The 13266-nt window shown below is 46.6% G+C and overlaps 1 protein-coding gene across 3 annotated transcripts in view; it reads right to left on the minus strand.

Annotated features, from left to right (window-relative positions):
- Nucleotides 1–2974: 2974 nt before the first annotated feature.
- The window catches only part of LOC122921832 (B2 bradykinin receptor-like), a 56620-nt gene continuing 46328 nt past the window's right edge, over nucleotides 2975–13266 (minus strand). For all 3 annotated transcript variants that reach the window (XM_044272093.1, XM_044272092.1, XM_044272094.1), the window contains one exon: nucleotides 2975–4551. In XM_044272093.1, the coding sequence (XP_044128028.1) occupies nucleotides 3448–4527 (1080 nt within the window). In that variant the 5' untranslated portion in view covers nucleotides 4528–4551 and the 3' untranslated portion in view covers nucleotides 2975–3447. The remainder of the gene's footprint in view (nucleotides 4552–13266) is intronic.

A 13266-nucleotide genomic window follows, 5' to 3' on the forward strand; every position in this document is an offset into this window, starting at 1 on the left:
AATAGGAATAGAAAGAGAAAAATATATATTAAATTGGTTGTAAGAGGTTTTTTTTTACCCTCTTTTATGGTATTGCAGTTCATGTGAATGGGGTTGGGCTGTAATACCAGACACAGCCATAGGGACAAGGGTGGCGCTGTTTCTGGACAACAAAAAAAAGTTGTTTCAAACTACCAGTGGTCTGCAACCTGTGGCCTCCATCATTCATGAAACTACAACTCCCAACATGCCCCGAAATCCATCACAACAACTACAGGGGCTGTCGGCTGCAGACCACGGCATTTCAAATATAGTCTGGAAACCAAGGTCTGATGTTCCGGGATGCTGGAAATTGAGCTTCAAGAGGCGGTAAGTACCTTACTTCACTCCAGGCACTCGGTGGCTTCCTCCTTGAGTGGTTTAGTGTCAGATCATCCCTACTTTTTGCAATAACGGATTTCCTGAGGCGGAATTTTCTAACCAGGATATATCTAATCCAAATATCTTTAAAACATTTGGAACATGGGTTGGAATACTCTTTCCGTTTTTAGATTTTAGGTTATTTCGGGTCATATTCTCCATTTATATCCCTTATAGCTTTTAAAATACTGCTGGTTGCCCTTGGAAACAGACAGCGCCACACTGTTGTCAGTCATGTGACCTCCGTAGAACACCAGAGGCCCCACAATGCACTGCTCTATGGAGCTAGAAAACCAGTCATTTCTTACCTTGTATCAGTCAAATAATGGATGATGAGACTTATTGGCGGTTTTCTTCTGCACACTAGGCCAGACCTATTCCTGGGTTGTGTCTGGTATTACAGCTCAGCCGGCCTGCAATACCACTGGTGGACAGGTGGGGCACTGTCCCGTTATATCACCAGCAAGTATCATAGGAGGCCTCCTCAGCTGATGGGCCCCGAGAGCAGCTGCTGCATCTGGAGCCCCACGATAATTATGTAATTGTTGGGGGATTCCAGGATTCACACTTTGAGGTCCGTTTTGCTTTTGCTTCTAAGAAAATACCTGTAATGTTTCCATAAATTGCAACCACACTTCATAGGTCGTCAAATATACATTTTATTCGTCACTCAGAGTCATTAACACCACATCAGAGACCTTACAGAGGGCAAGACTGGAACAAGTGGTCATCAGAAGAAAGGAAGTATTCAAACCAGGCATCTAATATGATATACATGGTTGCTTCGATAGGGCGAGGGTCACAAAAGCAATGGCGTTAGGAGCAATCACCAGGACTCTGGTCATAGAGAAGACTGACTGCAGCTTGGACAGACCACCTATGGAGTTCTGCCCTAATACTATTACTGGCCTAAGAGAATACTTCGGTAGACCTACTAGAGCCTGGGTCATACAAGGATTCTTGGATGTGGTAGCCAAGCTTAAAGAGGCGTTTATATAGAGTGCAGTTCCTATCTCCTCACTGCCCTCATCCAGACATGACCACAAGCATACATGTGGTATGAGATTGCCTGGAAGTTGCGCAATATATACAAAAACAGCATAAAAAAAAAAATCTGCATTAGATAAAAGATCTTACAAAATAAAAATAACATTGGTCAGAAGACATCTATGGGACCACAGGGGCATCTACACCCACCAAATGGTGCCAGGGAAGAAGATGAATTTTGTATATACTTGGCTTAAATTCACCAAGCAAATAAAACCACAATGTAAACACATAAGGTGTGCGTCCCGTTAATAACACTTCCTAATTAGTGGTGTACATAGGAGAGGGGCGCCAAAGAATAGACTAAAAGTAGGCCCCCATCATGGTGCCAGGACAGAAGGGCCTGTTTGCTTCACCTGATATCCCCTTTCCATGACAAAATTCCTCCTCTGAGCTTCTGGAAGAGTCCTTCACAGTTTGTAATAATCGAATAACAAAGGGGTTGAGTTGACCAGGGCTGAGCCCCCTTTCTTCAAGGGTGTCATAGCTTCTGCATGGCCTGCCTCCATGGTATGTACACCCTGGCGTCTGGTTCCCGATTTGAAGGAGCTTTCTTTGGTGGAACTTAGTCACTTCTCTCATTATCAATTTTCGCAGATGACACTAAACTGTGTAAAGTAATTTACACTGAAGATGACAGTATACTGTATATATAAGAGGACTGTATACTACTACAGAGGGATCTGGATAGTTTGGAGCCTTGGGCAGAGAAGTGGCAGATGAGGTTTAACACTGACAAATGTAAAGTTATACACATGGGAAGGAATAATGCAAGTCACCCGTACATACTAAAAATGGTAAAACACTCGGTAACACAGACATGGAAAATGATCTAGGAATTTTAGTAAACAGCAAACTAAGCTGCAAAAACCAGTGTCTGGCAGCTGCTGCCAAGGCCAATAAGATAATGGGTTGCATCAAAAGGGGCATAGATGGCGGTGATGAGAACATAGTCCTGCCACTTTACAAATCACTAGTCAGACCACACATGGAGGACTGTGTACAGTTCTGGGCTCCTGTGAACAAGGCAGACATAGCAGAGCTGGAGAGGGTACAGAGGAGGGCAACTAAAGTAATAACTGGAATGGGGCAACTACAGGACCCTAAAAGATTATCAACATTAGGGTTATTCACTTTAGAAAAAAGACGACTGAGGGGAGATCTAATTACTATGTATAAATATATCAGGGGTCAGTACAGAGATCACTCCCATCATCTATTTATCCCCAGGATGGTGACCTGTGACGAGGGGACATCCTCTACGTCTGGAGGAAAGAAGGTTTGTACACAAACATAGAAGAGGATTCTTTACGATAAGAGCAGTGAGACTATGGAGCTCTCTGCCTGAGGAGGTGGTGATGGTGAGTACAATAACGGAATTCAGGAGGGGCCTGGATGTATTTCTGGAGCGTAATAATATTACAGGCTATAGCTACTAGAGAGGGGTCGTTGGTCCAGGGAGTTATTCTGATGCCTGATTGGAGACGGGAAGGAATTTTTTTCCCCTAAAGTGGGGAAAATTGGCTTCTACCTCACAGTTTTTTTTTTTTGCCTTCCTCTGGATCAACTTGCAGGATAACAGGCCGAACTGGATGGACAAATGTCTTTTTTCGGCCTTATGTACTATGTTACTATGTATTAGAAACCTCCATACCCACCTATATCATCTTCTGAACCTTCAGAGGAAGGATTTAAGTGGCAATGATCACTAAACATAGCAAGACACAAAATCCACGTGGGAAAATTAGAGCTGTGGGCCACTGGGTCAGGCTCCTGCTGCACTTGCAGGTCATTTTGGTTTTTCAACTCTCAGGGGGTCCTGAACATTTGTGGATCCTTTAACTGAATTGGTCCTCTGGTCAAATGTTCCAAGTACAATATGTCCTCAGATGTGATCTTCACACAGTGTAGACTGCTTCCCTTCAAGGCAATCAAATAAATATGAAATAAGGCTAAAAACACTGAAGTCAAAAAGTTGCGATAGGAGATTCAAGCAATTGATTATTTCTTGTTAAATCCCATGGGGAGTGAAGTCTGTGTTGAGTTGACGGTGGTTTCATCTGTCGGGAATGATGACTTCCTTCTGTTATATCCTCCTTTACGTAGAAGCCCACAGTAGACATCAACAGCTTTTTGCCTAAAGTTATTCCCAACCATGATGTACAGGACCGGATTGATACAGCTGTTACTGAATCCAATGTAAGTTGAGATCTGGTTAAAAATATGATTAACGGATCTCACCACACACGTAGGGAAGGCGCCAAACCGTTCCAATGTGTCAATAAAGGTGCAAATATGGAAGGGAAGCCAGCACACTATGAAGACCAAGAGCACGGACAAGACCAGCCAAGTGGCCTTCTTCTCCTTGTTGACATCCTTGAACTGCTGCATTGCGTTGTTCCTCAAAACACAAATAATTTGCAATGTACAGAAGGCGATGACGACCAACGGCACCAAGAAGCCAAGAACATTCATAATGATATTTATGGCAATGTACCAGTCTGGAGACGGTAGTTTTGTAATACAGGCAGTGGTATTAAAGTCTTCGATGAACATCACCTTTCGGAACACCATGGTGGGCATGCTTAACACAAATGAGAAAATCCAGATGATTGCACAGTTCACCTTTGCCCACCAGGGTCTTCTCAAGCGACCAACAGACATGGTCTTCACCAGAGCCAGATATCTGTCAACACTAACCATCATGAGGAAATAAATGCTGCTGTAAAGGTTGATTTGGATCAGTGAGTTGACGGCCACACACATAAAGGCTCCAAATGGCCAGTAGAAATGGTTGGTGATGTATATAGCCCAGAATGGTAGGCCGCTGACAAAAATCAAATCGGCAGCTGCCATATTCCCCAGGTAGATCTCGGCCACTGTGGAGCGACTCTTGTGAAGGATAAAGACTGAGATGACAAAAAAGTTTTCTATGAAGCCCAAGACGAAGATGAACCACATGTACGGGGGTTGGTAGGTAAAGAGCCATTGAAACTGTTCCAAGTCTACGCATTCATTTTTTGGAGATGCTTTGGTGTTAATAACCATGGTCATCGTTGAGTTGGGATCTTCTCCCATCATCTTGAGTTCAGTATGCTCGGGCTCCTGTTGGAAACACAGAAACAAATTAATCTTCATCAATGCAGTCAATATTGTCCAAGTACAAAATATGTAACGCTCAACAGCTACAGCAACGTTTGTGAATGCATGTATGATATGGGAACATCCAAAAATGACCACGGGCATTCAATAAGAGTCTCCGGTACTGGTATACTGCCATCCATCAGACTCCTGCCTGTGGACATGGAAGACTCTGACTGCCCACCAGCCCTGCATCTCTACAGAGACCTCAGATTATCTAAAGGGGCTTGACACGAGTAGCCCATACTGTACCTTGGTCAAGCGGTGGCCGCTCAGGATACAGTGACCATTGACATGAACGTATATAAGTTGAGCAATGTAGTCTTAACACAAACACCTAGATCCCTTCATAACCCTGCCAATTCTATTCTAGGAGGTGGCCCCATATTTCTTCTCCCACCCCCACCCAATCTTTCCAGCACCATATACATCAGCTCTTGTTGGGGGAACAGTGGTTAGGGGGCATTGTGGATATCTGGGCCTATTACGAGGAGATTGTGGCTAGCTGGCACCATGGCCAACTGGTACTGTTATAGCATCTCTGCTCCACTTCAATACTGCATACGACCTGTAGACAGGTGTGGTGCCGCTTTAGAAGGAACCCATTTAAATCTGATTTTGCACTCTGCTGTTGTGACCAGGAACACGTGGGGGGGGGGGGGGGGGGGGTGTACTATACAATATCCTCCAGGACATTGTCAGAGTAGTTGTCACTTCTGCTCCCCCACACAAGACCACCCAAAACAGCACTGAATGCCGCACCTTGAAGCCAAGCGTTACGATTCCCACCATCTCCAGGCCCATATGATAAATGTCATTGTGTGGGAGAAAGTTAAGCATTCCCAGGATGCTCTGCTGCTCAGCCTCACTAATTGGCGTTTGGTAATTTAATAATGTGGGCATTTTATTTCGACCCAAGTAGGTCAGGACGCTCGAGATACTGCACAGACGGTACCTGCCGCGGTGGGAAAGTCCTGAAGTGTATTGACCCAAGGATGAGGAATGATCTGGTTACCATTCGGATAAGATTGTTCCCGTCACGCACGGGAAGGCCGACCATTGTGAAACACGTCTACAGATCGGGCACAGTCTGTTCTCCGCTCAGGCCACTTCATTCCAACTACAAGACACGTCTCAGGCTTTAAAGCAAAACTTAAAGGGGTCCCCCCGCTCCATGATGAAGGTAAAAAATTATAATCAGACATCATATAGTACATGACGTTACTCTTCTACTAAAGCTAGAACCAGCCCTGCACCTCACATGGATCCAGAGATATCGACAATCATTGCTCAAATTGTTCTGCTAGATCCTCTTCAGGCTGGCCACTCGGGGGGGGGGGGGGGGGGGGGGCCACTTTAAAGGGATTGTCCATGGCAGCTTTACTTCCAAAAACAGCGCCGCAGGTTGTATGTGGTATTGCAGCTCATCCCAATTAATTTCAATAAAGTACAATACCAGGTACAACCTGTAGACAAGTGTGGCGCTGTTTTTTAAATTTTTCCACCCTCCCCACAGGAAAGCAGAGGATGGAGCCAGAACCGCAGCGCCCGGGAGGACTGAGCAGCTTCCTAATATGGCAGAAAGCGTTCTCTCATCTCTTCTTATCTGCAGCCGCTTCTCATCGGAGCCACCTCTCACGCCAACCCGATGAGAGTTGCTGTGGATGGGGGGGGCATTCACATATACTGCGTCTCACATATCGATAGACTACATTAAAAATGACCGGTGCCTACCTATAGAGCGGCCGCCATACATTAAAGGGGCTGGGAGATGAGGGTCAGCAGCGCCACTCTTGTCTAGTGGCTGTCTTTGGTATTGCAGCTAGGACCCATTCAAGTCAATTGGAATGAGCTGCAATACCAAACACAGCCTGTAAACAAGAGTGGCGCTGGTTACGGAAAGAAAATCCATCCTTTTTTCCTAATCTCAGACAGCCCCTTTAGGCTACGGGTGTAACAGGTGGTGGGTGCGACACGCGAGAATGTATTCCCAAAAGGTGGGGAATGGGTCCAAGGTTCAAGTAAAAGGGATAAAGAGGGAGAAAACTGAGCGAACTTCTCATTTCTGGGGAGGTAGAGAGGTTCACTTCTATGGGAATTAGAAGAACAGCCAAGTATGTTTGCATGCTGGGAGTTGTAGTTTCACAGCAGCTGAAGGTAGCTGATCCGAGGACCTGCAGGGACAGTCCCGGGGGTCCCCATCCAGCACAGGCCCAGTGAGGTGAGAACATCAGAGGACGGACCGAGACGTCTTCTCGTACTCATCTCTTTAGCTTTGTATAATCCTCACAATGCCTGACTTTGAAGGTCAAGGAGGTTGTGCTGCTGCACCTGGGTGTCAGTTGTCAGAAGACCCCCCTCAGAAGGTTGTCACTAGCTCAGTGCCAGAAACTTCACGGAACTATTTATCCTCCTGCAGAAATGTTCCCGTTCAGAGACACATGGAGTTTCCATCTAAACAAGGAAAGGCGAATCCTGCCCCCTCCCCAGAGAAGACGCTGGCAGCTTCACGGGACAAACAAATAGCCCTGGATCTACCTCGCTGCGCCGGACGCACGACAACCTCACCGCTGCAAACGCAATCAGGACATTTTACACCAAGGGGCCCCCAACCATCTGCTGACCGACATGGGAGTCGGACGGCTGCTCACATTCATTTCTCATGTATTCCCCCATTAGATGGGAGTCTTGGAAGGGAGACATTTATGGTTTATATTGTACGTTCAATACGCCATAAATTCGGTATTTCCTGAATTGTAAAGCGCTGCGGAATATGTTGGCGCTACATAAAGGTTATTATTATTACTATAGTTGGTAATACTCCTTTAAAATTTTATTTTCGGCCCTTATGGTTGGTTTAGTCTGAGGCCTCATGCACACGACCATTGTTCGGGTCCTCATCCGAACTGCAGTTTTTGCTGGTCGGGTGCGGACCTATTCACTTTAATGGGGCCACAAAAGATGCGTGTGCTGTCCGCATCCGTTTCTCCGTTCCGTAGCCCCGCAAAAAAAAAAACCACAACATATCCTATTCTTGTCCGTTTTGCGGACAAGAATAGGCATTTCTAGAATGGGAATTGCAGAATGCACGCGGGCGGCTTCCATTTTTTGTGGATCCGTGGTTTGCGGACTGCAAAAAACGGAACGGTCGTGTGCATGAGGCCAGACAATGTGGCCCCTAACCAGAAAAGGCTGTGCACCCCTGTTTTACACAAAATCACTGAAATATGAAGAATTGGCTCAGCCCAGGATCAAATAGGAATTCACCGACTGCACACAATGAACTCCAGAAATACAGCCTCAGGGCACCTTCACACGAGCGGTTTTCTTTTCCGGCGCTGAGTTCAGTCACAGGGGCTCAATACCGGAAAAGAACTGATCAGTTTTATCCTAATGCATTCTGAATGGAGAGCGATCCGCTCAGTTCAGTCTCTCTTACGTTTTTTGGACGGAGAAAATAGCGCAGCAGCTTCAGTTTTCTGTCCGGCCAAAATAACTGATCACTTGAGGGAATACAGGATCCGGCATTAAGTGTTCTGGCAAAACGGACTCGGCTTTCAGGTCTGCGCATGCACAGACCTTTAACAATGCAAAAAAAAAATGTTATATCCGATCAGTTTTTCCGGATGACACCGGAGAAACGGACCCGGTATTTTAATGCATTTGTCAGATGGATACGCATCCGGATCTGTCTGACAAATGCCATCAGTTTGCGTCCGGATTGCCGGAATCCTCTGCCGCAAGTGGGAAAGTCTTAGATAACACATTTTATTGCTAATCTTTCTGGCCAGAGCCCCAGACATGAGGGTTGAAAACAAGGAGGCAGCAGATGATACTTTGTAGTAATTGTATCAAAACATTGGGAAACGTTTGATACAAAGTAACCATTGGGCGGCTCCTCTGCAGTCCTGCTCCTCTCTGTCTATAACCCCTGGGTGCACCGCGGGGCTCAACACTCATACACATGACCGTATGAGTTTTGCGAAAACGCTTCAGTTACTGATAATACAACCGTCTGCATCCGTTTTAAACAGATCCGGCTGTATTATCCCTAACATAGCCAAGACGGATCCGTCATGAGCTCCACTGAAAGTCTATGGGGGACATTGTATGTCAGGACGGATCCGTCTTGCTTCGCACCACATCATGGACAGAAAAGAAAACGCTGCTTGAAGTGTTATTCTGTCCACGATGGAGACGCAACCAAACGGAAGGGAATACATTCTGGAGCGCTCCGTTCAGCTCAGTTTTGTCCCCATTAACAATGAATGGGGACAAAACTGACCCCCCCCCCCCGCTATTGGGATCCTATGACGAATCTCAATAGCGGAAAGGGAAAGCGTAGATGTGAAAGTAGCCTCATTAGGAAGAGATGCTTTGAAAATTATTTTTCTGCTGTTCAGTGTCAGTGAAAAACGGATGGCACACGGACAGCAAAAAACGGACACACGGACCCAACACGGATCCTTCACAGATGCATCACTGACCACCTTCTCACGGATTTGAGCACAGACGCGTGAATGAGGCTTAGGGCTTGTTCACACGAACGTGTGAAGCCCATGCCCGTGCTGTGGACCGCAAATTGCGGTCCGCAAAGCACGGGCACCGTCCGTGGGGCAGACACATGGCCATCGCAGACCCATTCACTTGAATCGGTCCGCGATCCTTCCATTCCACAAAATGATAGAGCAAGTTCTATCTTTTTGCGGTGCGGAAGCACAGAACAGAACCCCAGAAAGCACTCCGTAGTGTTCCGTTCTGTTCCGCATCTCCGGATTTGCGGACCCATAAAAAAAATAGGAATATCCACAGAATGGTGCCCATGTATTGCGGATCCGCAAATGCGGTCCGCAATACGGCAACGGGCATCACACAAGCACGAGCCCTTAAACTAAACTGGACCCCACCCATTTCTATGGCCCGGGGCTGGCACTTTTAATTGATTTACAATGAAGTGCAAAGGATTTGTCAGGAGGGGCGACCGGTCCTCTTCAAAATCAATCAAAATTGCTACAATAAGTCCAGATGTGGCCCCGGCCAGGGGTCAATAAGGCCATTACTTGTGTCAGTTATCAGGCACAAATGCTCGTTCCGGATAAGTGGCCCGAATAAAGGCGCCGCTTATCACCAGATGAACCTGCAAACGGTTATTCATTGGATAAAAGCACAGTTGATGTGGACATTGAAATCATTGCTTCTGGGCAGCTTTTCCTGCAGTGTAATTGACACGGTCCCTGGTGGAAGGTGATACAGATATCAGCGGTTAGGTGGACTGCGTCCATGATGTGCCCGAGGGCACACTGCAGGTCTCCATGTTGGCAAAACCCAATCACAAAGAAGGTACACGGATGGAGAACTAAAGCTGCAGGCCTGCGCTGGGCTGAAACGTTGCAGCGGAATAAACCGGATCCACCCCCCCCCCTTTTTCTTTTTCACTGAATTCTGGAGTGGAGCCTTGTCTTTCTTTATTACTGGATATTCAGTGGCCCCATTGCCCAGGGCCCCGAGTGATTGCACCCACATCTTCACTGACTGTGCCGATATTTATTTTTATACCTTCTCAAAGTTGCTGCAGGGACCCCCGTATTCAATCATCTGGTAGCATCTGGCTGCTGAGTGAGCAGGTAATATTGGAATGTATCCGTACGGTGGGCCCTAGGCGGGGGACATTGGAGAGATGGGCAAGGGTGGGAGATGGGCAAGGGTGGGAGATGGGCAAGGGTGGGAGATGGGCACGGGCGGGAGATGGGCACGGGCCCGACATGGATTCATTTAGGACAGACAGGTCCCGTTGTTTCCCGGACCATAATGGATGTTACAACCCCCGGAGGACCTTGTATTCCTGCTCATGTACGATCAGCACCGGCAGCTCATCTCTCCAGGTCTCGGGCGATTCCTCGGCTTCACCCGTCACTACTGAAGAGACACCACTTGCCGAAATCAAACAACCTGCTCAATCATTCGTTTCTTCTGAGATCTGCCATTGGGAGGTGAAAAGTGTGGAGAAGCCAAAAGCCATTAGCTGGTTGTCTGCCCCGGAGAAACTGCTGGGTTCAGCCTTTACTAATGTGTACGAGCGCCTACATGACAAGCCGGCCGATGCCAGCGCCTGTCCGGATAGACGCCATGGTACGCTGCTATAGATAATAGGAGGGTCACCGACTAGAAATAGCCGACACAGGAGCTGGACGACAAGCGTGGACAGCTGGGGTCTTCATAAATCTCTGGACGGAGGCGAGGGCCGAGCTACTGGACATTTAGAGACACAGAGGTGCCCATCGTGGCTTCAGAAACAGAAGGAAACTAACAGCAGGATATGAAAGGGATGAATAAGTGTAAAATCTAAGGGGGCACTCCACCTGTAGTGGACATCAGGGAAAATAGCTGAGGGTCTGTGAGATGGGACCATTACCGATTCTGACGTTAAAGGGCCAGATGTGCAGCTTAGGCTCTTTTCTGCCAGTCTAAGTGGCGTTCCCCTTTAACGTTGAATGTATGTGTGTGTCCTCGCATACTGCAGGATCTGTGGCTACAGAAGCGATGTAAGTGACCACCTGCCGAACCCCTCACTGCGCGGTTTATAGGTTTTATACTTTCAATTGGAATTTTACAAATTTCATAAGAGCCGATGTCATTTCCTGGTAATTATGGCCTCATCGGTAACATTTAAGGAGCACCGGCCTCGTACCAGCTCCAACCGCCATGATGGCAGAGGTCCTGCATAGAGATGGGGGGTCATTTAAGGCTGGGTATATTTTGCAACCATTTTTTATTGCTTTTAGGCTCTGAGCGACTGTGTCCTTGTACCAGCAAAAAACATCCTTGTATTAAACGAGCTGAATGCGGATGGCGTCGATGTAATGTCCGTTTTTATCAGGCACCCATCAATAAACGGTGCATGCTGCGACTTTCTCCGCACAGGTCAAGAATCGCACATGTGAACAGGGCCATAAAGGGTCAACAATCAGTCCGTGTGCGCCCAGACGTGAACATCGCTCCTCTGACTGAGCCCCGATTTATCAAAAATAGGAACATGAAGCAGATCTGCAAATAGACACAATGAATCTCCCGCTGCTCTGTGTATATAAACAGCGTCTCTGTGTCTCCATGGTAACAGACTACAAACCCTGTAGTCAGAGCCTGCAGTGAGGTATTGCATTTTATTGATGCTCCAGTTTTGGTAAAGTGGGTGCGATCGGCTATGTGAATGAATTTCACCCCAGATTTGTCAATGGGACATAAAAAAAATATAAAGGCCCAATCGCGCTCCAGTAGGAGGGAAAAACCGGAGTCGCTTTTCTAAATGAAAGTGTTAGGGCTCAATCACACGGCTGGTGGCATTTTTGAAGTCTGCAGATCATGGATGTGTGTGTTACAGATTTTGAACAGAACGTCCTGCCCCCAATAGAACTGTCCTATCTTGGTCAGTAAAACAGACAAGTGTAGGACATGTTCTATTTTTTTGCAGGGCCGCGGAACGGACATACGGATGCATCTTTTACTGCCCCATTGAAGTAAATGGGTCGGCATCCAGAAAATGCGGATCGGATGTGGCCCAAAAATATGTTTGTGTGCACGAGCCCTTAGGTTTAAGGATGAGATACATTTTTCAAACACGTAACATTTGCTAAAGTACGCCAACGCAGTCTGACTTCGAATATTAAAAGTTCCCCCCATGGGATTTGTTTGCAGCCGGTCGGTAACCCATGGAGACACATAGGTCTGCATATAGGCTGTATACATTAAACGGAAGAAAATATGGTTTCAAGACAATTTGCAGAATTTCACTTTGGGAAATATAACTGAAAGCATCAAGAACAAACATCGCCCCGCTCCTGGACAGCACGTTATCCCTATGGGACAATAATTTGCACTTGACTAGGTTCCCAGACAAACTGTACGACACATCATCCTATCACTGTGAGATGACAAACTCAGCTCTGCTAGAACGTTATGTGCATCTTCCTGAAAACTGAGAGAAAACACGTTTTACGGCCAATAAAAAGGAAAAGGTTTGTTTTTCCAGCTTTGGGTTCGTATTTAAGACACTGGAGTTCACTGTGATGTAATACCGGAGGCACTCGCAATATGTAAATAAAGGGCTGACAGCAGCCACGTAATGAAGAGACTGGGAAACGGTCTAAGTGCGGAATGTAAAAAGGACTATGTATACCCAACCAGTATCCAAAACATTCCCCTGCGTCCTAGTACTCCGAGCACGAGGGAAGAGGAGAGAGTGCAGCTCTGGAGTATAATACAAGAGGTAACTCCGGATCAGTACAGGATAAGTAATGTATGTACACAGTGACTGCACCAGCAGAATAGTGAGTGCAGCTCTGGAGTATAATACAGGATGTAACTCAGGATCAGTACAGGATAAGTAATGTATGTACACAGTGACTGCACCAGCAGAATAGTGAGTGCAGCTCTGGAGTATAATACAGGATGTAACTCAGGATCAGTACAGGATAAGTAATGTATGTACACAGTGACTCCACCAGCAGAATAGTGAGTGCAGCTCTGGAGTATAATACAGGATGTAACTCAGGATCAGTACAGAATAAGTAATGTATGTACACAGTGACTGCACCAGCAGAATAGTGAGTGCAGCTCTGGAGTATAATACAGGATGTAACTCAGGATCAGTACAGGATAAGTAATGTATGTACACTGTGACTC

The sequence above is a fragment of the Bufo gargarizans genome, chromosome 11 (genome assembly GCF_014858855.1).
Source record: "Bufo gargarizans isolate SCDJY-AF-19 chromosome 11, ASM1485885v1, whole genome shotgun sequence".
Taxonomy (NCBI): domain Eukaryota; kingdom Metazoa; phylum Chordata; class Amphibia; order Anura; family Bufonidae; genus Bufo; species Bufo gargarizans.